General features: G+C 43.5%; 1 protein-coding gene across 1 annotated transcript in view; it reads left to right on the top strand.

The window, feature by feature from the left end:
• Positions 1-264: 264 nt before the first annotated feature.
• The window catches only part of myo6a (myosin VIa), a 103255-nt gene continuing 76955 nt past the window's right edge, over positions 265-26564 (top strand). The window contains exons 1-9 of the mRNA XM_070925343.1: positions 265-281; positions 15995-16129; positions 20939-21008; positions 21315-21388; positions 22658-22787; positions 23624-23729; positions 25099-25154; positions 25261-25358; positions 25912-26076. Coding sequence (XP_070781444.1) covers positions 16013-16129; positions 20939-21008; positions 21315-21388; positions 22658-22787; positions 23624-23729; positions 25099-25154; positions 25261-25358; positions 25912-26076 — 816 coding nt within the window. The 5' untranslated portion in view covers positions 265-281; positions 15995-16012. The remainder of the gene's footprint in view (positions 282-15994; positions 16130-20938; positions 21009-21314; positions 21389-22657; positions 22788-23623; positions 23730-25098; positions 25155-25260; positions 25359-25911; positions 26077-26564) is intronic.

Genomic DNA, 26564 nt, shown 5'->3' with positions numbered 1-26564 from the left:
CCCCACCCCGGACCCGGACAGCGCCCCCTGCAGGGAGACCCGCTCAGCAGGGCACTATTTATCCAGCTCGTGACGTCACGGGGCCAGCTTCCCAGGCTTGCTGCGGGAGTCGGAGGCTGCAGGGCGGGGAGAGTGTGGCCCAGGCTGCCGGAGCGGACGCCTATCATCTGGAGACACCCGGCACGGCTGTGTTCGGGACGTGCGCTTCATCCCTGGGATTTAAAAAAAAAGAAATTCCTTAAAACAAGTTGCGGAGTCCCGGGAGTTCACGCACAAACGAGGTAGGCAGCACCGGCAGACGCTTGCATGCACCGGGGGAGAACCGATCGCAGTAAGACGGTGATGTTAGCTAGCTGACACACAGCAGCGTCCCGGTGCTAGCAGCCAGCAGCACAGGGAGCCTGTCAACACACATTGTGGCTTTCCCAGGAGGAAAACCGTCAACACATAGCTGAGAGCTCTGGCACATATCCTTTGCTAAACAGCAGTTTACTCCGAGCTGTAGTGGCCACCGGGTTTTTGTCGGTCCTGCACTCAGCGACGGGAAATTTGACGTTTTAACAACATAAATGGAGCTTGGGTTCGTCTAGCTTTGTCGAGAGGAGTCGACGCCAGACTTCCTTCGAACATATTTCAAGTTCAAGTGTTTTTTGAGGATCAATAGAGGCACGTTAAAGATACATCGCCCAATACATATTTTGAAGAAATACTAGACAATCTATAATTCGGCATATAAAGAATCCACCGTGCCTCCCTTTATTTCAGAAGGGCTTCAACTTTTTCAATTCTCTCATCATCGCTGCCATTTCCACCATAGGGTGTATTCTGGTGAAAGAACACAGTGGAAATGACCGGCAAACAATATTTAAAAGTTGGATTATTCAATAAATGGTGTTGCTTTGTGGATTATGTACATGCCGAATTGAAGAGACTTATCTCCCGAAACTGTAAACATGATGGTTGATTGTTCATAGCGTGTCAATGTGGCTATTAAGCAACGCGATTCCAAATTCTCGAGTTTTTTGAATGGGGTTCGGCTCGGCGTGAGATAGTGGCTACACCGCTACAGCGGGGCGCACATCGGAGCGAGCATTTAGCACGAGCCTCATTACATTAGAGGGAGTTCAGAGGGGACACAGCTTGGCAGCCGCGAGGAGAATCCACTGGTGCGTACATGACACGGGAGGCTATGTTGTTGTACAGCAGCAGCACCAACATGTCAGACCTCACTATATAACCACGGCTGCGGCCTGCACACACACACCCACACCGCTGCTGCTGAGCCTGGGACGAAGAATCAATGGACACGCTTTGCATAAGACAAAAAAAGCTGAGGCCGGTGGGCTTGGCCATTGTGCTGTTATTGCCTGAGAAATGATGAAAGATAATGTGGCATCTACAGAAGCCTGGACGCAGGGAACAAGCTCAGCCAGTGCTGTGGTTTCATCTGTGTTGCATGATTACATAAGAGCTCTCATTGTGTTTGTCCTGAGCTTGTTTTTTTATGCTGAAGCTGCTTTGAAATCACTATTATGGTCATTTTATTCTCCCAAAGCCTCTCAAAATCTGAATTACTCACAGAAGCACATTGTGTTGTCTATTTTTTATGTCCTGCATTGTCACTGTGATATTTCTTTATGGACCTACATGCAGTTTGTGGTATGAATGTACTGTTCCCATAGTGCTGTGGTTGTGTCCGTCTATCATGTATTTGTTTGGGCAGAGGCCTCCAACAGCAAGCTCCTGATCTCTGAAGGGACTTTGACTGTTGCACTCCATATCCTCCTTTTATGGCCGTATTGACATATAATTACGTTATGTCACCACTCAATAGTGCTTATTGTAACCAAGCTGTCCTTCCTGAGTTCAGGGAGGTTCAGTAACTTCAGGGATCAAAGTCCTCTTCGGGAAACAATCCTGAATATCTGTCTGATTATTCAATTACTTGGATGAGCTTTCTTGTGAAGCTGTTGCCACGGTGATATGCATCTCACAGCCTTGAGGACTTGGATTGTAAAAGTGATTGGTGTTAAGTAAGAAGTCAGAGCATGCTTGCTTCTTTGGCTGCAGAGATGTGACCAATGAAGTGCGCTTGGCATCTTTTGCAATGGCTCATGTCCAAGTGTCTTATTCAGGATAAGCTGTTTATATGCTGCTTCATCCACTTAACAAGTCCTTGTATACATGAGAAAGCTGAAGATTCAGAAAATTAGACAACTACGGTAGCTGGCAGTAGGCGAGTGAAGGCCTCCGTATACTCACGTTCTGGTTAAAATGCTCGTGTTAGGTGCACGTTTTCTTTCTGTAAACGGCTGTATTGTGTTGTACTTTCCTCACATGGAGGAAGCAGCTGGAGGAGGAAGAGGGAAAGAAACCTAGTCAAGGAATTCCTGGAATATCCTGGAAATGTCAGGGAATGTGGTTAATTATATATGATATACTTGTGACACATGTAAGAAAACGTTCATCCTAGAGTCGACCAAACACAGTCACAGTAGCTCCTGCAGCTTCTCTCTGCCGTTCTTTTTACGTCCCCCCGTCATTGTGTTCACCATTGTTCACCATTTAGTTCAGTACAAAGTTATTGGATAGAGAGAATAAAGCTTTCCGTGCTAACAGCCTCGCTAACAGGTCAGTTAGAAACCTCTTTAGCTGCTAGCTGAACGTTTGTTCAGTAGACGTGTTTGTATCATCAACTGAACACCTCTGTTACATCATACAGTCACAGAGGCCCTGATTGGCTGTGTTATTTCCCCACCAGAACTTTTGATTGGTGCCTGAATGTGAGACGTTAGCTTAATGCTAACCGCTCTGCAGCATCTACTTTCTCCTCACTGGTGAAGATGGAGCAGGAGGGTTCATACATATCTTGTTTCTGATGGAGGTGGTTCTGGAGGGCTTTGGGACCCCCCTGCCCCCCCCCCCCCCACCCCCCCCCCCCCCCCGTCAGCCTTTTGTAATTAGGGGAATGTGAGCTGAATTAGTCACGCCACACTGAGCAGACCACAGTCTCCTGTTGATGGTGATGAAGAGTGTCGACTTACACGCCGTCTGCGAGCCCGGCCGCCTCGCTCCGGGGGGTTTTCTGATCTCCGAGGGAGCTGAGACGTCGTGGAAGGAGTTCACTTTGTTGTTGTGTTTTGGTTCACACACACGCTGCTGGATTACGAGCGAAGCAGGGCTTGTAAACACAAGTCACGTGGACCCACATGTAGATCAGTTGCTGTGAGGGGCCATAGAGAGTGAAGACAGACCTGAATCCAGCTTCTGTAACTTAAACGTCACCTGAGGATACTTCACTATCATATTATGTTGAGGTCACATCATCTTTCCTCTACGCTTTCCCTCCGTCGGCTTTTTAAACAAAGATTTTGAACCCATAGGAACCGCTGGCTATCAGATGTCAACATCGGTCTCTTTCTACCCATGAAGCTTTGCATTTCACGAGCTCTTTCCTGTAGTCGGCTCAGATTTCCTTCTCACTCCGAATGACAAACCAAACTTTATTCAAACCGCTTTTAAGTTGATTATTTAGTCCTTTAATCAAGTAGTCAGTTGACAGAAAATGCTAATGTTGAGACCGTTGCATGTAGTGTTTCAGAAAAACTGATGCAGCCTCAAAATCTGCTGATTCATGAAAGCACATCATATTTACAAGATTGACCGAAAGAACGTATGAGATGAGATGTAAATGACCACTGTTGACGTCAGAGGAGCTGTGGTCTGTATTATGTGATCATGACTCTGAATGTTTGGTTCTGTTATCGTACATGAGTCAATGTGGCTTCTCGACATGAAGTGCGATCATCATCGTCAGCCTCACTCGCCTTCGCAGGAAGTAGTTTTGTTGCTGTGTTTTTTTTTTTTTTCAGTTTGAAAGTGGCGCCGCTAGCTGCAGAGCCACGTTAGCAACATTAGCTTTTTTTTTCCTCAAGATATTCCTCTTTTTCTTTGACTAAGAAACGGCCCCATGTTACCATCTCTTTATATTTTAAGCGTTTAGCCGACAGTCCAGCTGATCAGGACACATTGTTCACCTCTAAAGAGGACTGAACCTTTACCTCCGGGTCACCGTGACGCTTTTAAATTTGAACTGATCACTGACAGCCTCCTTCACAAGCTGTCTCTTATAGAGCTACTGTTGGACTCCCATGTACCAGCCAGTGGCTTCAAACCCTTTTCTCCCCCAACAAAGCTGCAACGCTGTATTCTCAACAGTATTTCAAAATCAACATTCAGACATTTAGCTCACTGTGAATCCCACAGGAAGCTTCAGTGAGAGTAAGAGTATATCAAGCTTCAGCGTTACAAGCGGCTGGTGGTAACAAAGGAAGACGGGGTCTGACAGAACACTACAAACATCCTCAGAAACTATTTTTACTCTCCAGGTTTGGTGAAGTTTATTCTTAGTCGTCGCTGTCGCCTCGTCTGCTTTAATCACTAGTTTCTGTGTTGAGCGGCAGACCTGCGCTCCCCCTCCCTTCAGGCTGCTTGGCTCCTGCGCGACCGAATCATGTCACGTCATGTCAACATGCAAATGAGCCCAACCCGTCATTATGGTGGTGGCGGCTGTAACCGTAGCAACAGGGAGCGCAGCCCCTTTTGTCCGCTGATCCCCGCAGGATCACGCGTTGTTGACCTTTGGAACCCAAAGGCCTCCTGGTACGGAGTCAGACTCGAGGTCTGGTGCCACAGATGTTGAATTCTGGGTAATATTTTCTGGAGGAGGGCCTGCTTTGACATGATATGGGCGCGTGTTTTGGCTGGTCTGAATATGTTTTAGATTCAAAAGAAGAGCGGTGGACTGAAACTCGGAGACAGTCCCTCCTCTGCCTCCAGCTGTTCGTCTAAAGAGATTCATGCTGCTGACTCAAACACGAAGAAAGGAAAATATAGATTCCTTCCTCTGAAATGGTGTTTCCTGCCCTGGTTTATCACATTGCTCATTAGTTTCTGTGGCTTTACTCCAAGAGGACTTTGACCCGAGTTAATCCGGCTCTCTGTAACACTTCTCTTAAATATTCCAGTGACACAGGAATACTTGTTTTTAGCGTTTTACAGCTCTGAGCCATGTACTTCTACCTGCTGCTTTCTTGTGATGTTGCTGATTTGGGGAGTTTGGGATAAAACTGTCAGTTACATGCCTCTAAATTATCGGGGGGAATCTTGGCACCGGTGGACATGAAAAGCTGGTATTTTACTGATAAATTGTCCATTTAATCAGTTGAGTATGGTGGATTCTCTCCTCTCAGAACGTGTCTAATATTAGAGGCCTCACAGTGTTTTCATTCAGAGATCTCTCTCTGGTTTCCTGGCTGTTATATTTAGCCGGTCCTCCTCAGGACCTTCACACTTGGTCGCTATGAGTTACGCAACTGCACGTCTTCCACACTGGACGTGTTCAGGAGAAACCTGAGGTTCAGGTTCATTTTCTTGGCTGCATAAACACAGAGAGTGTGTGTGTGTGTTTTTTCCCAGGATGCCTTTGGCTAAAGAAGTCGATTCAGCTCCGGTCTTTTGATCCTTGTTGTCCTCTTTGTCTGTCCGATGTCTCGGTGTCTCAGTGGAGCCGGACGCTTCCTCTCTTTTCTTTGTAGGGCGTCTGCATAATGTCCCTGTCTGTCAGGCCTGTTAAATAATCTGATCACCAAGACCACGAGAAAACTACCACAGTATCACAGCGAGGACAGGAAACTGTGAAATAGACGAAAGAAACCCTGACTGCTGTTTTTAACTCTTTGTTCTTCACGTCTTCATACCTATAAGATAAAATAGATCCTCGTGAAACAGCCCATGTGACCTCTTTGGGTTCAGTTAAGTTAAGACAAGTGAAACTACTTTGTTAAGATTGTTTTAGCGGTCGACACACAGTTCAGGGTGGGCTCTCCCCCAGTCCAGAGGCTGGTGGTGATGCACCTGAAGCTGTTTGCTAACTACAACAAACAGTTCAGTCAAGCTAGCAAACAACGATCAGTAAACTGACACAAACACGTGGATGGACTGGGGGCTGCTCCCTCATGATACCATCGCACCATACAATCGGATCAGTGCTTCTTCGGTGCGTTTACATGCAGCTTCTTTGAGATCAGCTGTCCGAGCCCACAGTGACGACGCGTAAAAGAGGTTCATGAGGTGTTTGGTAGCATAGCGATGTCATGCTACTTCCTGCTTTTGCTTTTGATAGACAGCATTCGATTGTCCACGAGAGGTTTCCTGTCAGGAGAACGTTACCGCAGTGAGGACAGTCCAAGATGCTGATTACATTTACTTATATTGCTTGATAATACTTCTGTGCTTTTACTTTAGTAACACATTGAATTCAGGATTTTAAATTGTGGTATTACTACTTTTAAACTTTGAATCTGAATCCTTCGACCAGCTTCTCTCCAGTTCAGCCTGCTGTAGGTGAAGTTACTCGTACTGGTTCACCCGTACCTACCAGTTGCACCTGGGAAACGCCCAGTAAGGCCGCAGTCATCTACTGGTGACCACTGAGGCTTTTCACTGCCCGGACCTGAACGTGTCTCACATCTGAAAGGTGCCTGCCGTCTGCCTGCACTTATTAGGATTATTCTGTGAAAAGAAGCCTTAAATCCTCCTCCCTGCTTTCAGTGTTCAACGACAGAATCCTTAATTCGCTGCAGAGGATGAGGATTTAAGACTCTTTGTGTAAATGTACAACTTTTTAGCTGCTTATGACACATTTTATTGGCATTAGACTTCGCCTGGAGGAGGATGACTCTGGTCAATCTTTAAACTGTGTCACAGGGAGTTTGTTAAACATCAGCACTTCAGAAGGGCCTCCGCCTTGCTGAAATCATCAAAAATGAAGCTCCGGCCTGGTCCCACGAGAGACGTGCGTGATCTTAGAGGTCGACGTTCCCTTTTGATTCAAGTAATAAGACATTTTTGACAAGAATCCCTTCAGATTTGTTTATTAAAGACAAAGATTTCTTCTTGAATTGAACAGTAACGTTTACTGTGTGTGTGTGTGTGTGTGTGTGTGTGTGTGTGTGTGTGTGTGTGTGTGTGTGTGTGTGTGTGTGTGTGTGTGTGTGTGTGTGTGTGTGTGTGTGTGTGTGTGTGTGTGTGTTGGGAGTCACCTGCTCGCCCTCTGATCCGTCAACACGCCCTGTGGTGGCGAGTCTGTGCTGTGGGTGGAGCAGCAGCAGCAGCTAATGATTGTTTCAAAGAATGCTGGGAAACATTCACGACCAGATTCCTGACAGGTTTTCAAAAGAAATCATCATCATCGTCATCGTCAGTGTCCGTTTGATCACCAGCCAGGCTTCAGTCTGTTTACGGTGGAAGTTGGACACACGGTGTGAGTTTGGTTCCTGCTGCATGGCGTTGGTGTAGAGCTGATTTATAGATCAGCGTTCATCACATGGACATGTTGTACATCATCAGTCCATATCTTGCTTTAACTGCCAAATGAACCAGGACTGAAATCTCAGCTGAAACTTTGCTTTTATTTTAGTTACAAATGTTGAAAGCTGAATCTAAATGGATTCGATCAGGATTTGTTTTTGATAAGCAGATTTTATAGACTGTTGATGCGCCGTAATTCCCTGAACGCACAGTAGAAACGAGGCCCAACGGCTGTTTTAATGAAGTATCTGTTGAAATAAAGACTTTCCATGTTGCTCTGAGCTTCAGGACACCTGCCAGAACAGTTCCTACGTGGATGTAAGCTGAGGGAGGTAGGAGAAGATCCTTTCACACATTTGGATTCGGCTGATCTCTCTACACCCACTTTGCCATTTCCTGAAATGTCACGATGCAGTTGTGAGCGAGGAGGAGGAGGAGGAGGAGGAGGAGGAGGAGGAGGAGGAGGAGGAACATGGAATCATTATGAAGGCTTGTGTAAAGATAAGCAACATGTGGGCCACCAGCTGTACAAAGTTCAAGTTCATCAGAGGAAGAATGAGGCGTTTCAGAGCAACACGACATCATTTTCTGCTCAATTAGAGAATAAATGTAAAATAAGTGATGAAGCATGGTGTTAATTATCCCCCAGTGAGGAAGATGATGTGACACGAGCTGAAGGAGTCAGATATGTAACGAGGGTTAGACACTAAATGATGTGCGGTGAGGTGTTCATGTTAATGGGTCCTGGTGGTCTCTGCTGTTTTGTCTTCGTGTGTTTCGTGTTTCATTTCTGTATTTTTGGCATCAAGTAAATTTTTAGATAATAAAGTTAATCTGCTTAAATTGGAATTTGATATGCAAACAAAAAGCAGTACATAACATTAGTACATTATGTTACATTCTTAATATTCTCAACAATATTTCCACTGTTCACAGCTCAGATTCAGTGTTAAGATCATTAAGGTTCTTGTTTATCTGTAAACTTTATTGTCAAATAACGACTGAAAGCACCAAAGATGATTCTTGTTGCACGACGAGATCAAACACAAATATTGGCCAATACATCATCAATATTTGTCAACCTCAAAATATTACCGATACTATTTTCATCATTATTTAGTCTGCAGATACAGCTTGCTTTGTCTTGAGAAGAAATTCAGTTTTTTATTACGTAAGACAAAGAAAAGCAGCAACAGAGTCATTTATCACAGAATCAACTAACTGATTAATCAGTGAATCCGTCTTCACTGTACTTTAATCTACAGTATATGTATTTGTATGGTAGTTCCAGATGAGTCTGATGTTTTGGTCCCAAAAGGAAGATTTAAACTGGTGTAGTTTAATTTTAGGACGGCCTTCCAGCCCTCTGAGTCTCTGTGGACTGACGCTGTGTTATTGTCGGTCTGCCCTCTGGGTTTGTGTCCCTGAACACGTCGCGGGCTCTCTGTGCACCACGTGACCGGACTGAGCGGCCTCGACAGAGCGACGACGCAGATCCCACAATGTGCGGCCTGTTTGTCAGCAGAGGAGTGGGTTCAGACTCTGCTGCCGTTAAATGTGTCGTCCTCTCAGACGCACAAAGCAGCAGCTGTTTGCGTCACTTCGCGTTCTGATCTCGGCCGTGTCCTCTGCTGTTAAAGGATTTTCTGTTAAAGGCAGGAAAACCCTGACAGACCCGACCCTGCTGTGAGCTGATGAAGCTGCGTTTCTCCTGTTTGATAACAAGTTCACAGCGTGATGTTCTGTCCAGATGTTTCCAGCAGCTGTACATGTTAAATACAGGTTGTCTGGAGGAAGTTTGGCAGTGAAACCTCCTGTAATGTTACGAAACAAGACGCCTGTTTTCCCTTCTGTCTCTACGTGTTTGTCATTATTCATCGTGCGGCTTATTTGCAGTTTAATAATACTAATAATGCTAATAATCATGTCATGAGCTCTTTGACACCACAGAACATGAATAAATACATAAAAAGCATTGAAGTGCTGTAAAAAGCCAGTGTGAACAAACGAACCAGACCAGAACTAAGACAACCAGTTATACTTGTTCCTGAACTACAGAAAGCACCTTTTAACCCCCGAGGCCACCAGGACCCCCCCCCCCCCCCCCCTTTAGTCTCATTTCTGACTCAGACCTTGATCCTTGTCTTGGCCTCAGAGGTCTTCAGTTACGCATGTTGAAGAGACTCTGATTGGCTTTTAATGTGACAGCGTGAAGTTCACGTTTTCAGCAGCCAGCACCCCCCACAGTTTGACCCGGGACTAATAACAGGCAGATGACTCGGCCTGTTGTGTTCAAACAGACTCAGCTGGCTCATTGTTCGTGTCGTGGGAAACTGTACATGAAGCGATGCTCATCGCGCTCACATTCACACTTGTTGGGCTTCAGCGCGTCGAGGCAGCTGCAGTTTTGACAGCGTTTCTTTACGCACCAGCGCTTCAGATTCACCGAAAGTCCCTTATTGTTATCTAGTTATTCTCTGGATGAAATAATGTGTCCATCGTTAGGAATACGTTGATTTAAGCTGTTTTTAGTCTCCATAATATTTCTTTTTGATCAGAAATATGACCTTTGTTTGACATCACATCACGTCTTTGATTCAGTGTTCGTCTCTTTCAACATCAGTATGTTTAAATATGTAAACTCTGAGAGACTTAAAGCTCGTAACCAAATACTGGACCTCTTTGTCCGGGAGCTCAAAGCGCTGTGAAGGCCAGGTGTGGAAACAAAGAGACAGACAGACAGACAGACAGACAGACAGACAGAACGCCTTGTCTTTGTCAAAGTGGTCACATGGTCACAAAGCTGCAGGTGGTTTGTCTATCAGGAAAATCAAATTCAGTAAGTCAATTAAGATTAAAACAGCAGTCTGGCAAGATCATCTTGACTCAATGTCCACTTACTAGTGTTTTTTTTGGAGCTTTTAACTTGGGCTTCCCCCTGAAGGTCGATGATTTTTAGCCACGCTAGCTAATAATCCAGACTGAGACTGAATGATCTCACATTCATGTCCCCCAGAGGATGAACCCCTCTGACCGTGAGGTGTTTGGTTAGTGGTGAGATCTCTGGATGAACTGCCGTGATGTTTCTCATAATAGTAATGAGTATTTATTAGAGACAAAGGGATTAGTTTCTTAGTTAAACATTCACTTCTCAGTTGTGAGGATTTGCTGTTTTTATGTGACTGTAAACTAATATTGTTGTTGTTGAGATGTGAACTTTAGGCTTCAGGCCCCTCATCACTCGACCTACGTGTGGATGTCCATTCACGTTTTCATTGTGTGCCAGATTTACGTCATTTAAAGCGAGTACCTGAAGGCGTGAGGGGCCCTCTGATGGTTTTAATCCGGGACTGATGAAGAAAGAGGGAATAAGTTGTTTCTGCTGAAGTGAAAGTGGTAAAAAAACCAAAAAAAAAACCTCAGCTTGTTGTTTTTAATGCACTTGACTGTTTCACTAAAGGAAGAAGAACTGATTCAGCCAGTTTATTTGCATTTTTCTCTCTTCAATTAATGTGTTCACTCACTGTTCCCCCAGTACAAAACCTTAAAACCAGTTTCGGGACACGTCCGTTAGCATAACGCCGTCTGTCTGCTGGAGCAGTGATGTCTGATGGCTGCGTTGGGAGTCATCAGCAGATATTCACTCGGCCCTGTTTGCATCTTTAATTTCTCACCTGACTGAGGATGTTAATGGGAATAATGTTGCGGAGGACGCCGGCGGCTCGATGCGCGTTAACTCGCAGGATTTTCAGATTTAGGGCAGTGGCTGCAAATAGATGGTACCGTTTTAGTTTCAGGCTTTGGTGAAAACACATTAGTGTGATCATGAGAGCTGCAGTCGGCGCTCAGCTCTGCCATTAGCTGACTGTTGTTGGTACTTTGTAGTTTCTGAGTCTGCTGCTTCAGACCGGAGGGATCAGCCGTCTCCACAGCGGGAGGCTTTTGAGCTTTTCAGCCAGCCGGTGAAACCAGAAATTATTGGGTGAGACTTTTGGGGATAAATTTAGCTGCAGTCTGGTGTTAAATTTAGTGTGCAGTTTTTCAGGTTTCATCTCAGAAAATGGAAGTTAGAAGTCAGGAATTCATCCTCAGACCGTCGGGACGGTGAACTGACGGCCCTCTTTCTTCTGTATTCTGCTTCCTGTCATGAATATCATCATCCTCAGTCAGTCCTTTGTGTTGTCCTGCACATTTGCATATTTGGAAGCGAGCGTGTGCAAAGTTCATTGTTTTGCTTTACAACTGTGACACACTGTATGTAGATTTCTATATACTACACAGCGGGCCAAAATACACAAGTATTTGAATACTTGTATTACTACAGTAACTTTACGTGTTATCCTTTATATATCTCTCTATCTCTCTTATCTACCTCTTATTTCTTATTCTTTATTGCAGCCTTTTCAGCCTCAGGAGTGAGACGCCACCCTGCATGTCAGTCACTGCACATACTGAACGAACCTCCGCCTTGTAGGCAGACATGACGCGCGATCGATTAGTCAGTCCGGGAAATCAATTAACAGTGTTGATAATCATCACTTTATAATCTCTGGGAGATTGTGATGGGCGTTACCTCTGCTTTTACCTGCACTTCATAGGCTATAAAATGGACGACAGATTGATTGATGATAAACCGTCTCACCTGACGACACCTGGGTCACATGAGCTACGTCCGGTCGTGAGCAGTTGTGTTTCTCAAAGCTTGTTGGATGAAAACAGCTGCTGGACTTTAGTGGATGAGAGCGGTGAGACTGAACCAGAACGGTGAAGTTACAGGCTGTGAAACCAAAACCACGAGCTGTTGTTGGTTTAATAACGTGTATGTTTAAAGTGTTTTTTTGTCTCTGGAGTGGCGTATCGTCCTACTTTTGAATTGCAACTTGAAGTCACATGATGTCATGCCCCAGGTTGCATGAACGCAGCATAATTCGGCATCTTATTACCTGGAATAACCCACATTATAACCCCCACGATACTTCTGAGAGTTTTTATTGGTGCGTCAACAGCTCAGGAGGTGATGACATCACATCCTGTGTGCTGCCTAATGTTCAGTGTGTCGGTGTGTGTGCTGCTGCAGTCAGACGTGACCTTTAACCTCATTGTTATGAGTACTTTTACTTTTGATACTCTTACATTACATTATGCTGATGATACTTATTTCCTTTTGCTTGAGATGAAGTGTTTTTAATTTGAGTTGTTGTTGTGAAGGATCCAAATACTTCTTCTACTACAGATATAGTGTATTACATATGTCTCCTTCCTCTTTTAATGTAGTTGTACTTCAGACACTAGACGATAATATTATGAAACCCAGTCGTTCATATCATCAGTGTGAGGCTGATAGTAGAGTACAGATGTTGACTTTGCATTTCAGTTAAGAGAAAACGTCTTCATCACCAGTGAAGCAGTAAGAGTGACGGCTTCAGCTGTGTTGGATATTGACCTCCTGTCTTTGAGACTTTAGGAATATGTTTGTTCTTCCTGCTCCTGTTTGTGTTGCAGGTGAAGCTGCTGTGCGCTGAGCGGTCAGAGGATTGATTCAGCCTCCCTCCTGTAACGACCCCTTCTTATATCACAAAGAAATGCGGCTGCTTTGTTCGGCGTGGGGGGGAAGTTTACAGCTCTGACAATGACTTACCAGCAACCTTTGATTCACTTCCAGTCATCGTACCGTCGGGCTGAAGCTGCTCACTGTTCAGGCCTTTTTCTGCTTCTGCTCAGGTTTATATGCACAAGATGGTTTACCTGAACTTAAACCATAACCACAGTCTTTCTCTAACACGTATAAACGTACTGTACCTATAATGCAGAGGTCGAAGAAATGAATGTCTGTCTGGTGATGATAAGGTTTCAGTTTTTAATGAGAGTCATGAAGCCTTTATAGACGTTTTGGACAGATATACAGTTTTTATTGAAATCGCTGTGATGGGGAAGACATTTGTATTTAAAACGTATTACATTTAGCTTTAATTTGGCAGCTACAGTTCTCCCTTAAACTGAATAAATTAGAAATATATTTTTCTTATCGTTAACAAATCCCACAAAAAGACCAAAACCAACTGTGTCAGTCCGTCTCTCAGTCCTGTCTGACTTCCTGTCTGTCTGTCTGTCTGTCTGTCTGTCTCACAGCCCATTGGTTCCTGCTGAAGACTTCGATCTTCAGACAAACAGGAGGAAGTGATGCATTTGTTGAACTGTTTTCATGGTGAACAGCGAGGCTCATTGATGTGTTTTTAATAGTTTTTAACAACATCGGCGCTCTGTGGCACAGAGGAGGACGACATGTCGCACAATGCTTGTTAGTAGATTTTGTGACGATATAAGAACCAGCTGCACATGCACATATTTCTGTTTCTGCAGGGAAATTATTATTATTATTAATAATAAAGATGTATTTTAAACACCTCTGCACGTGTCACTCGGAGAGCGATGAACACCTGAAGGAGTGAAAGTGATCAGGCCACGCTAATAAAGTCGACTGCGCTCAGACGGTTATGGCTTAATATCCATAATTGAGTTTGACAGCCTCTTGGTGGGGCACTCAGGTAGCTGAACTGTGGGGTAATTACTTTAAGTTCCCAGAGAAAACACAGAAAGCTGTTAAGTTTGACAGGAAGCCGCCGTGTGCAGAGAGAGCTGCTTCACATCAGCTGAGTGGACGGAAACTGTAAGACACAGCGTGGCTCAGTGCCTCAGATCTTATTGGCACCCGAGTCGGGGCTCATTCATATTAACGGGGTCAGGAGGATGCTCCTAGTTTGCATTTGAGTGTTCTGGGTAAATGCAGATTATATAAGGACTTGAGCTGTACAGTAAAGGAGCACCTGGAGCCTTAACTTCCCCACACCTCCTGAATGAAGAGCGATCTCTGAGCTGGAACACAGTGTGCATGTAAACATGGTCCAGAGGGCTGGAGGCTTGTTTTTCCTGTTTCCTTACACATGCTGGTAGTTGTGGTCTGCGGTCCCTCCGGCTGCTTGTGTTCAAGGAGACAACAGAGGTGGAAGTAATGAAGTACAGCTGCAGTACTCTGGTTACATTAACACGTACCTTTGGAGTCTGGTTTTTAGTACAACGTCCCAAGTGGAAGAATATTGGAGTGTACCTCTACTTTCTGTCCAGACTGAAATATCTCAAGATCTACATGATGGATTGGCACAAAATTTGGTACAGACATTCATGTTCCCCTCAGGATGAATTGAAATAATTTTGGTGATTCTCTGACTTTTCCTCCAGCGCCATCATCTGGTCAAAATTTCATTTTGTCCAATACTTTATGACCAAAATACCTGCAAAACTAATGACATTTCCGTCAACCTCAGCCATACTTTGTATTATTAGCAATTGTTAGCATGCTAACATGCTAAACTATGATGGTGAACATGCTAAACCTTCTAAGCATCAGCGTCCAAACATTGCCTTTATCATGCTAATGTTAGCATTTTAATCAAAGCACTACCAGTGCAGCCTCACAGAGCTGCTAGCATGGCTGTTTTTGGGGCTGCATGATATAATTTATTTATATAACACTTATCAAAATCATTGATTACTAACAATTATTTCCATTATTTATTAACCTAATGATTTTTCTCGTTAGCCAATTAATCATTAATGACTTGAAATGATTAGAAAATAAGGAAAATGTCTGATAATGACTTATTTTAATATTTCTTTCCTCTGAGTTGAGATGACAGTTACACAGCAGAGGTACATGACCTAAACTACCCCCCCCCCCCCCACCCCCAGAGGGAGAGGCAGCAACACGATCAGCTGCCAGTTTGACTCAATAACGCTGTAATTGGTTTGTTGGCGACCACAAAGCTGCAGAGAGCTCAGGACACATGAGTCGATGCAGTTTGAGGATCGCTCCAATAATTCATCTCCCATGTGAAGCGACCACATAACAGCTACTGCTGCGACTGTTAAAGATGTAGGCAAGTTAGAACAACATTAAAACATCTGCAGGAAGTAAGAAAATCTGCTTTAAATTTAGTCCCAGCCTTTAAAAAGGCTGATAAACTCAGATCAAAGTTTAAATTCCCCCGTTAGCCTTTAAGATCCAGTTGTTTTTGATTCGGTTTAGTGAGAAAATTCTTATATATTTCTAAAAATGGAACATAATAAGAAGTTTCACAGACATCCAAGAAAGACGATGATTGTATGTTGAAATGCAAATATCAATGAATTAAGTAGGAATGCAGACCCCCCCCCCACATTAAGATATTTGGAAATACTCCTTAGCAGCCATTTTATTGTGTGTTTTACTTTGTTTCATTAGCATTCAGTCATGAGAGTAAAACTTTATCTTTCATGTTATTTACTTTTTATTCTTTGTTTTTACTATAAAGCACTTTGTAACTTTCTTGAATGAGCCTCATAAATAAAGTCAGTCATGTGTAGCTCACTGGGTTTGTGTCCTGAAGGTATCTGATTGTTGCACAGATATCTGGAAGTAGGCAGACAGAAATGCGTCTTTGCTTCTCGGCAGTTGGCAGCGATGGATTTAGTGTTTTCTAAGTGGAGGTTTCAGGAGCTGTAAAATCCAACTCATGAACTTTCATGTCAAATAAAGAAAACGCTGTACGTTACAGACTCTGACTGTTGTGTATGTCATGTTTTCCAGAGCCCTCAGAGCGGTGCGATGGAGGATGGGAAGCCGGTGTGGGCGCCCCACCCAACGGACGGGTTCCAGCTGGGAACCATCGTGGACATCGGAGCCGACAGCCTCACCATCGAACCTCTCAAACAGAAGGGAAAGGTGAGCGAGCTCTGAACGTACAAGTACAACCGCTGCTCTGAACGTACAGCTACAACCGCTGCTCTGAACGTACAGCTGCCCTGAACGTACAGCTACAACCGCTGCTCTGAACGTACAGCTGCTCTGAACGTACAAGTACAACCGCTGCTCTGAACGTACAGCTGCTCTGAACGTACAAGTACAACCGCTGCTCTGAACGTACAGCAGCTGCTCTGAACGTACAGCTACAACCGCTGCTCTGAACGTACAGCTGCCCTGAACGTACAGCTACAACCGCTGCTCTGAACGTACAGCTGCCCTGAACGTACAGCTACAACCGCTGCTCTGAACGTACAGCAGCTGCTCTGAACGTACACATACAACAGCTGCCCTGAACGTACAGCTACAACCGCTGCTCTGAACGTACAGCAGCTGCTCTGAACGTACAGCTACAACCGCTGCTCTGAACGTACCGCTGCTCTGAACGTACAGCTGCTCTGAACGTTCAACTGCCCTGAACGTACAGCTACAACCGCTGCTCTGAACGTACAACTGCCCTGAACGTACAGCTACAACCGCTGCTCTGAACGTACAGCAGCTGCTCTGAACGTACAGCTGCTCTGAACGTACAGCTGCTCTGAACGTACAGCTGCTCTGAACGTACACGTACAGCAGCTGCTCTGAACGTACAGCTGCTCTGAACGTACAGGTACAGCAGCTGCTCTGAACGTACAGGTACGGCAGCAGGTAGCATGTGTTGAATAAAGGAGACGATATCTCTGGTTCCTTTTTATTTCAGCTGTCCATCGTGAGTCTGACGGTGTTGATGTCACTGGTGATCTCCTTTTAGGTGTCGATCTAAATATTCGTATCGTTCAGCGGTGACGACGGTGCAGTGAAGGATGTTAAAACAGTGTCCATATGTCCCTCCGGTCCGTCCTGGATCTCTCACGGCTTCAGTTTCCCTCCGATCTGCATAAAGCTGCAGTGTGTTGATGGTTTAATGTGTGTGGAAGAGGCCATCATTCAGTCAGTGATCCACCTGCAGGACCTGCAGTTTACAGCCTGCAGGTCTAATGAATCAGCGGCATCTGAAGTCAAGTGGCTCTTCACGTCAAGACAAACGGGCTTTTCTTGTTTGCTGTTAATTCACTTTTCTGCTGGATGACGTGCCATATCGCCCTCAGCAAAGCTTTTAATGTCACTGAGAGCCCGTCGCCGTGGTAACCCCTGAAGCTTTGTGTCCGTCTCGGTAATCTGTCCCCCGAAGGCCTCTGTGACTGAGTGCTCCCTTTGAGAGAGCCTCCTCTCTAATTCCGTGTACTGTCGGTGTTTAATGGGAACACGGATCTCGGTGTGTGCCGTCCGTCATACGTGATCAGCTCAAGTGGGAAAGTTCAAATGTTTGTACCTGGTGGTGGCGTCGCTGCTGCATGTCTCCTTTTAAATCTTATGATTAAAACATTTTCCTCATCCATCTAACCGTCCGGCTGACCGCTCGCTGTAACGTGTTGCAGCTGGAGCACTTTTACAGCAGTTATTCTGCAGTTACACAGTTTTTATAACCTCTTGTTCTCTACGTGACCAGCTTCTGTATCCAGGAGTGTTTGTTTACTGGTTACTACGACTCTGATCTCTGCACTTCATACAAACGGTAGTGTGTAAAGTTAACTGGCCTCTTGGATTTTAAGGGAATACTCAGATCAAAGTTTAAGCTTTGATTCACAACAGTAACAATGGATTTTATGGAGCTCCAAAGTCCCAAAAAATGAGGTTCAGAACGCACAAATTGACTTTTGAGCAAATTATTATAAAACAAATATCTTTTCACAAGATATTAACTTATAACTTTTGTGCACAAGATAACATAAACATAATATTCTGGGATGTTTGCAGCTTGATAGGATTTCTATAAATCCAGTTGTCACTATGCCTCAATACACAGCTTCCTTCCAGTTCATTATGTATTCAAACGCAGTTTCATGCATCAAACTGAAGCTGTGTGTTCAGGCGCATGTTATATTGCAGTTAATGCTGCATTTTCTACAGCTTTTTGATATTGTAGCTGTGACATAATGACTCTGGGTCTCCATTGCAATCCACTGTAACTGCTATGAACCTAAGATGGCTGCAGCTGCCATCCTGCATGAAGCAGCAACATACAAACCTCTGACCGACACTCACAGCGCTGATTTTCAGGAGTATTCCTTCGTGCCTTTTCTCACTGATGTAGATTCCTTCATACATGGCTACGTCCGGCCTGCAGAGCATGTTTTTGTGCATAAATGTTGTTTTTTTTTTATATCTTTGCTCAGTCGTGCTGCTAATACAAAATGTCTTGGATGACTTTTATGCCGATTATACAGACATGAGTCTTATCAAGAGCAGGTTTGTCATTCTGCCTTCTCTCCGCTGATGTTTCCTCCTGCATCCTGATGTTGACTCGAGCTTCTTCAGACACTGACAGCTTTCTCAGGTGAAGATGGGTTTGTCATGGCAACGCTGAGATGTCTGAGTTTTCATGCCATAAGGTCTGATTGTGCTCGTTGGATCCATGTGGCCTTTGATCAGATCGATGAAACATGATTGATCGAGCCTTTTGTTAGTCAGATGATCAGTTTACAGTTTAAAGCAACTTTAACTAAAACCCCACCCCATCTGTGGCACATTAAAGGAAGACAAACAGTACTTTTACACTACAACTGTAGCTTTGGAAACATGGAAACTGGTGCTCTTCAGATCTGTTCTCAGAGAGGGTTTCCGGGCTGCAGCCGAGGCCTGTAACAGTCAGAACAATGTCCAGTCTGTCCGGCTGCAGCCGGTCGGTGCCAGTGTCTGACGATGTGCTCACTTGCTGGCAGACCTCCTGTGGTGGACGTCAGGAGAAAGACCGAGAGCATGATACCCTGTCATACTATCGGTCACAATGGAGGACTCTTTGTCCTTCAGTGTCTGTGTGTCCCAGATGGTGTCCACAGTTTGATCTGCATCACTGTTGGAGATGGAGAGGGGGGGGTGTTTGGCTCTTTTTTGGAAAAGGTTTAGGGAGGAGAGGCGGCTGAATCTGACGAGGCTTGGTGGCAGATAGCAGTATTGCTGTTAGCTTGGTGAGTTAACGGCGTTGTATTGTGATAGTCAACATGCTCTCAAGATAATAATGATAAATACTGTACATGCTAGCGTCCTAGCAATGTCCAAGGTGCTAGCATGCTCTGGACTGTTAAGCTAGGTGCTCATGGTAAAGGAATAAGGAGGCATTTAGCTTAACTTAGCATAAAGACTGGAGGCAGGTGGAAGAAGCTAGCCTGGTACTAATAATAAACTAAAACCAGTGGCTGCTTTTGAAGAGGAAAACTAAAACCTTGCAATACTTTGGAAAATAAAGGATCTCTTTATCCTTTAGCCAAGAAATCTGTCCAGGAGGTCCTGTAGAAGCTGTGGTGTTAAAGATAAAGTCACTGGATGCCATTAAAGTAAAGCTTATAATAATTATAAATAAAACACGTAAACATTTGAACAGAATTTAGACCAATGACGGGGGTGCTTGATAGATCAGCCTTAGCGGTGATGAAAGGGTGAACAGTGTTCAGTGTTTTTTTCCTCAGTTTACTGGCCTTGCGTCACCTCCCCCCACCTCCACCTCCTCCTCTTTCTTCCCTACTTTCTCCTCTCTATTCTCCTCACGCGGCGCAGCGTTGTGGAATCCGTCCAGTTTGGGCTGAGAATGTGGAACATGCCACCACTGGAAAGAAAGAATCGACTGTACGTCACCTTGGCACCGCAGCCTTGGCGTGCCGAAGGCCTGCGGTGCCTCTTTAACGGGGCCGATCGAGGGGCTCGGCCCTGCAGAGAGAGCCTGTAGGAGCTGGCAGTGATTGGCCTGCAGATACCAGAAATACAACACCCAGCACCCCCCTCTCCAAAACACTGAGTCACATGTGTCCTCATAAACCCTCCTGCATTAGATGGCTGATGGAGCGAAAGCAAACCTCAGCTGGAGCAGCGAAGCACAACTTTGGTACCTTTTTGAAGGGTGATTTGTTAATTTGGGGAAATGTTTCTTGATGACACGAGAAGGAGACGCAACTAAAGAGCCTCCTGCTTTAATCTTTCAAAGTAAAGTACAAGTACCTCAAACTTGCAGTGCAGTTAAAGAGATTTGAAGTGTTTGTTAGTATGAAATCTTCTCTGACGAGACTGTTAATAATGCAGAGTGGAGGTGTTGACTGGTCTCTGGGTCTCAGTCAGCGTCCTGTCTCTGTCCAGCCCCCCCCTCTCTGATCCTGTTACCTCCTGACTCCAAATAATTCATCAGCCTCCAGCTGCAGCAGCTGGTATATTTATCCTTCTGGGCGAATATTATTATTTAAGGTTTCAGGCTGAAACGCAGGACTGAAATAATCTGAGAACAGAAAGAAATAGATTTTCTAAAAATAGAAAGAAATTAAGATGAAGATCTTTCTGTGATTCATTTATCACAAAATAACTGATAACAGCAAACCTTTAACTTGTTGGAGACATTTATTAAATTATCAATTAGATATTAAAAACAGCATCAATTTGGGGCTTTTTTCCCTCTCAAAAACCAATAATGAAGCTTCAAGAATCCACGTTTCCTTTGTTGATGTGGTTTTATTTAACCGGATGTTGTCTTTATATACTTTGGTCAAACGTTTTTGTCCATAAATAAACTCTTACAAACCTTTTACAGACTTGATCCTGTGTTTTGACGCCTGCTGACGCTGAACTCACATGAGAGTTTTGACTGAATGATTCATAATCTTTTCTGTATTTAAGTCTTCAAACTTTCCTTTGACTCTTTCTTTGCAGACATTTTTGGCTGCTGTCAACCAAGTCTTCCCTGCAGAGGATGATGTCAACAAGCATGTGGAGGATAACTGTAAGTTTATTTTATTTATCTCATTTCTCCTTTCACCAGGATTTAAAAAAAAAAACTAAGAAACTTTAATCAAAATAAAAACAGGCCTGTGAAAAAGACCTTTAACCCATCAGTGGGTCAAAAGGTTGGAGATTCATCCTTAAAACACAGCAAATCACGTCCCTCTAGTAATATTTAAAACTAACCATCATCCCTCTCCTTAATGTCCAGGAGGCTGAATGTATTTGTCCCCAGATGGCAGAAGTTTTGATACTTGTGAGATGTGTTATTATCATTGCTGCTGCAGTAACTTCTCGTGTCTCTCAGGTTCTCTCATGTACCTGAATGAAGCCACGCTGCTCAACAACGTCCGTGTGAGATACAGCAAAGACAAAATCTACGTAAGTCCTGACGCGAGGACGTAATCAGAGCTGCTGAAACACGTGATTCATTGTTTGCTCTTCCTCCACAGTGTTTTCAGCGTCTCTTAAACTTGTAATCTTCATCTTTAAATTGATGAGAGAAATACGCAGTGTGTTCTAAATCACAACTGCAGGACTTCTTCACTCCCTGACCCAAACAAAGACGTCTGAGTATCATCAGCAAAACAACCAGTTTTAACCTGCCTGACACACACACACACACACACACACACACACACACACACACACACACACACACAGGTACTTACATGCAGACACTCGTCTGATCAAATCGTTTAAACATGACTTTCAGTACAAAGTGATGCAGCTCAAAGTGCTTCATAGAAACAATAAATTAATAAATATAAAGTAATGTAAAAGGAGAACAGGTCAGAAACAGAAGTGAGAGTGATGAAAATACATCTTCATTAAAAGCTGAGGGAAACATAATGTCGGACATTAATGAGCTTCTCAGAAAGGACCTCAGTCTGACTCTTTACTGTGAGCAGGTAAGTCAGAGTTCAGGTACGAGACAAGGAAGTAAAACACATTAATGTGGTGAACACGCCTTTATATACACACACACACAAGTTAAACCTAGTTCTAACCTTAACCCTAAACACCAGACTTAACCTTCAAACAGCCCTTTGTGAGGACCGGACAACATGTCCTCACTGTCCAAATAAGTCCTCATTTTCCAAAACTGACCTCACTCTCCAAAAATATCCTAATGTTCCACAAATGTCCAGCTTCCTGAGCATGACTCCACTTTTAAAAAATGTCCTCAGTTTCCTAAAACGTCCTAATTTTCTAAAAATATCCTCGCTGTTGTCCAAAATGTCCCGACTTTCCAAAAACATTCTCATCCTCATGGTCTGAAATTCAAATTGGTCCTCACAAGGACAGAAGTACAAGGTTATTCTCACACACACACACACACATTAACACACGAGGCTCAGGTGACCTCAGGTGTGTTTTCTTATGAACGTCTTCATCATCTGTGTGTGAACGCTGACATCTAGTGGCTGAAGAAGGAACTGAGAGACATATTTATTGATATTTATTGCTAGTTTTTTTTAGTCCTGCTCTCATTCAGATAGTTGTTGTTGCAGTGGGGTTCTGGGAAATGTAGGAAAGCACTAAGGGAAGTACACAAGGCAGGTTAAAGGGAACGTGGATATCAGTGAGAATCACAAAAGAGGTTACGAGGCTGCAGTAATGATTTTTGTTCTTCTCCTCCTCTTCCAGACGTTTGTAGCCAACATCCTGATCGCAGTGAACCCGTACTATGACATCCCAAAGCTTTACTCGCCGGAGACCATCAAGCAGTACCGCGGCCGGTCGCTGGGCACGCTGCCGCCGCACGTCTACGCCATCGGTCAGAGAACATAAAACACATAAAACTCTTCTTTAAAGAACACAAAAAGGTTTGAGGTGGGATGAGCTCGGCCTCGTGCGTTCAGGATTTCTACTTCAGGTTTTCTACTTTATGTTTCAGGCTTGTTTTCCAAAGTCCAGGTCCTGAGTGTTTGTTGGGATTAATGTGAGCAGGTTAGCTAACGGCTAGTTTGTCAGGTTTCTTCTGTGGCAGCTGTTTAAAGAGATAGATCACAGACAGGATGTATTATTGATTAGTCATCCCCAACGGTCTGTTGGTTGTAGTTTGATTATTTTACAGGTTTTTATTAGATTTGACTTTAATTTATTCCTCCGTAAAGTCTCAAGGAGGTCTGTGGACGTCGTCACATTCAAATGTACATAAATAAGTAAATAAGCTGTTGTAAGAACACAACACAGCGTTGTATTGTTTAGTTCATTTGTTTCTCTTATCGTCTGAACGAGGACAAACTGATATGTAATGATACTCGCCAACTCGATGACAAAATGACTCTTCAACAACCTAAAGAGTCTAAATTTAAAGGACTCTGGTGATATTGTCATCAAATCCCATGAAAAGCCCAAATCCGACAATCACCTGATCCTGCTAACAAGTGTTGTAGTATTTCCTGTTGAAGTTTCTGACGTGTCCACCAGGCGGCAGTCAGCGCTCAGATTTCCCACCGTCCTCTGAACATCACCCGTCTTCTCTCCACTGATTCGTCGCCTTCGTATGACAGGAGTTTAATATGTGTCTGATTATCGGGCTCAGGTTTGTGTCCTTGAGGCGGAGGAACGTTTAATCTAACAGCCGCTTCCGTCTGTGTCGCTCTGCAGCTGATAAGGCGTACAGGGACATGAAGGTCCTGAAGATGAGCCAGTCCATCATCGTCTCAGGGGAGTCCGGGGCCGGGAAGACCGAAAACACCAAGTTTGTGCTCAGGTGACGACGCTGCGTCTGTATACCAGATATATAGATACATAGAGAGGAGTCGCTGACGAGTGATTATAGATCCAAATGATCTGGTGTGATTGTTTATATCTAGTAAATCCTTGTTATCAGGTGAAAACGATTTTTTCTTGTGTTCTGTGTGTATTCACGTCACACATAATGTCAGCTCTTGCAGCGTGTTTTCAGTGGAAGCAGGTTTTTAAAGTATTTCTAGTATTTATTTAATGATCATTATGGGATGAATTCTAACATGACTGAAACTGATATTGCATTGTTCATTGATGATGTGGACGACCTCTAAAGGGTTACACAAGAACAAGAGAACTGGTGTTAAAACTGTGAAATAAAGTAAAAGTCATCAAAAAGAGAAGAAGCAACAAAAATAACCAGCAGTAAAAACTTGTTTACTTCACATCACATCACTCCACTTTATTTTACTTTACTTCTCACTTCACTTTACTTTACTTTTTTAAATGTATTTAACTTCTCCTCACTTCATTTTACGTTACTGCTTTTAAATTCATTTCACTTTACTTCACTTTACTTTACGTCACTTTGATTTAATTTACTTAAGTTTACTTCACTTTACTTCACTTTACTTTGTTTTAATTTACTTCAGTTTACTTCAGTTTACTTTGTTTTAATTTACTTCAGTTTACTTCACTTTACTTTGTTTTAATTTACTTCCGTTTACTTCACTTTACTTTGATTTAATTTACTTCACTTTACTTCACTTTACTTTGATTTAATTTACTTCACTTTACTTCACTTTACTTTGATTTAATTTACTTCACTTTACTTCAGTTTACTTCACTTTACTTTGATTTAATTTACTTCAGTTTACTTCACTTTACTTTGATTTAATTTACTTCAGTTTACTTCAGTTTACTTTGTTTTAATTTACTTCAGTTTACTTCACTTTACTTTGTTTTACTTTGTTTTAATTTACTTCAGTTTACTTCACTTTACTTTGATTTAATTTACTTCAGTTTACTTCACTTTACTTTGTTTTAATTTACTTCAGTTTACTTTGTTTTACTTTGATTCAATTTACTTCAGTTTACTTCACTTTACTTTGTTTTAATTTACTTCACTTTACTTTGTTTTACTTTGATTCAATTTACTTCACTTTACTTCACTTTACTTTGATTTAATTTACTTCAGTTTACTTCCCCTTGCAGTAATTGAATGTGCCACAGAACATAAAACCTCAGACATATACAGGATTCATCAGTATTAGCGTTGCTGATATTTAGTCTCATTAATATAAATGGAGTTGATAAAGAAGTAAAGTACCCCCCCCCCCCCTTTATATACAGTCTATGTTCCCAGGACTTGAACTGTTGGTTTCTCCCGACAGATACTTGACCACCTCGTATGGAACAGGTCAGGACATCGACGAGAGAATAGTGGAAGGTAAGATTCCCTCCTCCTCTTCCTCCTCGTCCTCCTCGTCCTCCTCTTCGTCATGTCATGTTTCTGCTGAATGAACTTCTTTAATCTTCGCTCTCTAATCCTGCAGCGAACCCGCTGCTGGAGGCTTTCGGAAACGCAAAAACTGTCCGGAACAACAACAGCAGCCGCTTCGGAAAGTTTGTGGAAATCCACTTCAATGAGAAGGTGCTTAATACTGCGTTATTAAAGACTAATGACGTCTTCAAACGTCAGCTGGTCTCCAGGCGATACAAACAATGAATCAATGAGGATGCCTAATAGCTGTGGTTACTTAGCATAAACTGTTTATATTGATCTTCATATGTAATTTATGAATATCGCTGCGTTCATGAATAAACACAATGTTCCCTGAATCATCTCAGATGCTTACTCAGCAAAAAACTACCAGTAATGAGGCCTCACTTCCTGCAGTTTTTCATCATTTTACTCTTTTGTCTGTGTACCTGCTGCAGACCTGCATACATACTATAAATCACTATATTTCCATATATTCTTCATGCACACATTGTGACCTGATATATTGTTATTTTTGCTTGTATTATCCTGATTTCCTGCTTCATTAACTGAACTTTCCTCCGTGTAAACTAATGTCAAATCTTAATTCTATAAATAGAATGAACAGGGTGTGAGGTCAGCGTGTCCTGACAGATGCAGTCAGGCGGTATTTGCGGTATTTGTGGTATTTAAACGTGTCTCCTGTTGGTGTTTGCGCGCTCAGAACACCGTCGTGGGCGGCTTCGTGTCGCATTACCTGCTGGAGAAGTCGAGGATCTGCAGGCAAAGCTCGGAGGAGAGGAACTACCACATCTTCTACCGCCTGTGTGCCGGAGCCTCGGAGGACATCAGGCAGAAGTTCCACCTCAGCTCCCCGGACACGTTCAGGGTACGGACACGCCGGACTTCCTATGTCAAGCCTTTAATGTTAATGTTAATGAGCGTATATGTGTGTGTTGGTGAGAATGATTTCATGTCTTGAGACATTTAATTTCAGTGAATCTTCAGAGAAACATATTTTCATCCAATCGATGGCGAACAGATGTTCCTCAACATCTGGAGCCTCCCTGTGTCTCTGTATCTGATAAGAGGTGTGACGTCTCGCCGTGAGTCCTCGAAGCCAGCGGTGTCATGTGACTGACGCTGACCTTTGACCTCCTATTTGCATACGAGGAAGGGAAGAGAGGCTTTGCCAACAACATCTGATCGCTTTAGAGGTCTGTGGAGAACTGGTCAGAACTGGTCCCAAGTAGACCTGGACAGGCCCAAACACTGGCAGCATGATGATGATGATGATGATGAAGAACAGATGATCAGAGCTGATAGAGAGTCCACTTGGAGCCACTCAGATATTAGACATATTGACACACAGATGCG

Source organism: Enoplosus armatus, chromosome 19 (assembly GCF_043641665.1).
Source record: "Enoplosus armatus isolate fEnoArm2 chromosome 19, fEnoArm2.hap1, whole genome shotgun sequence".
Classification (NCBI taxonomy): Eukaryota; Metazoa; Chordata; class Actinopteri; order Centrarchiformes; family Enoplosidae; genus Enoplosus; species Enoplosus armatus.
This window is presented reverse-complemented; position numbering and strand designations above follow the sequence as displayed.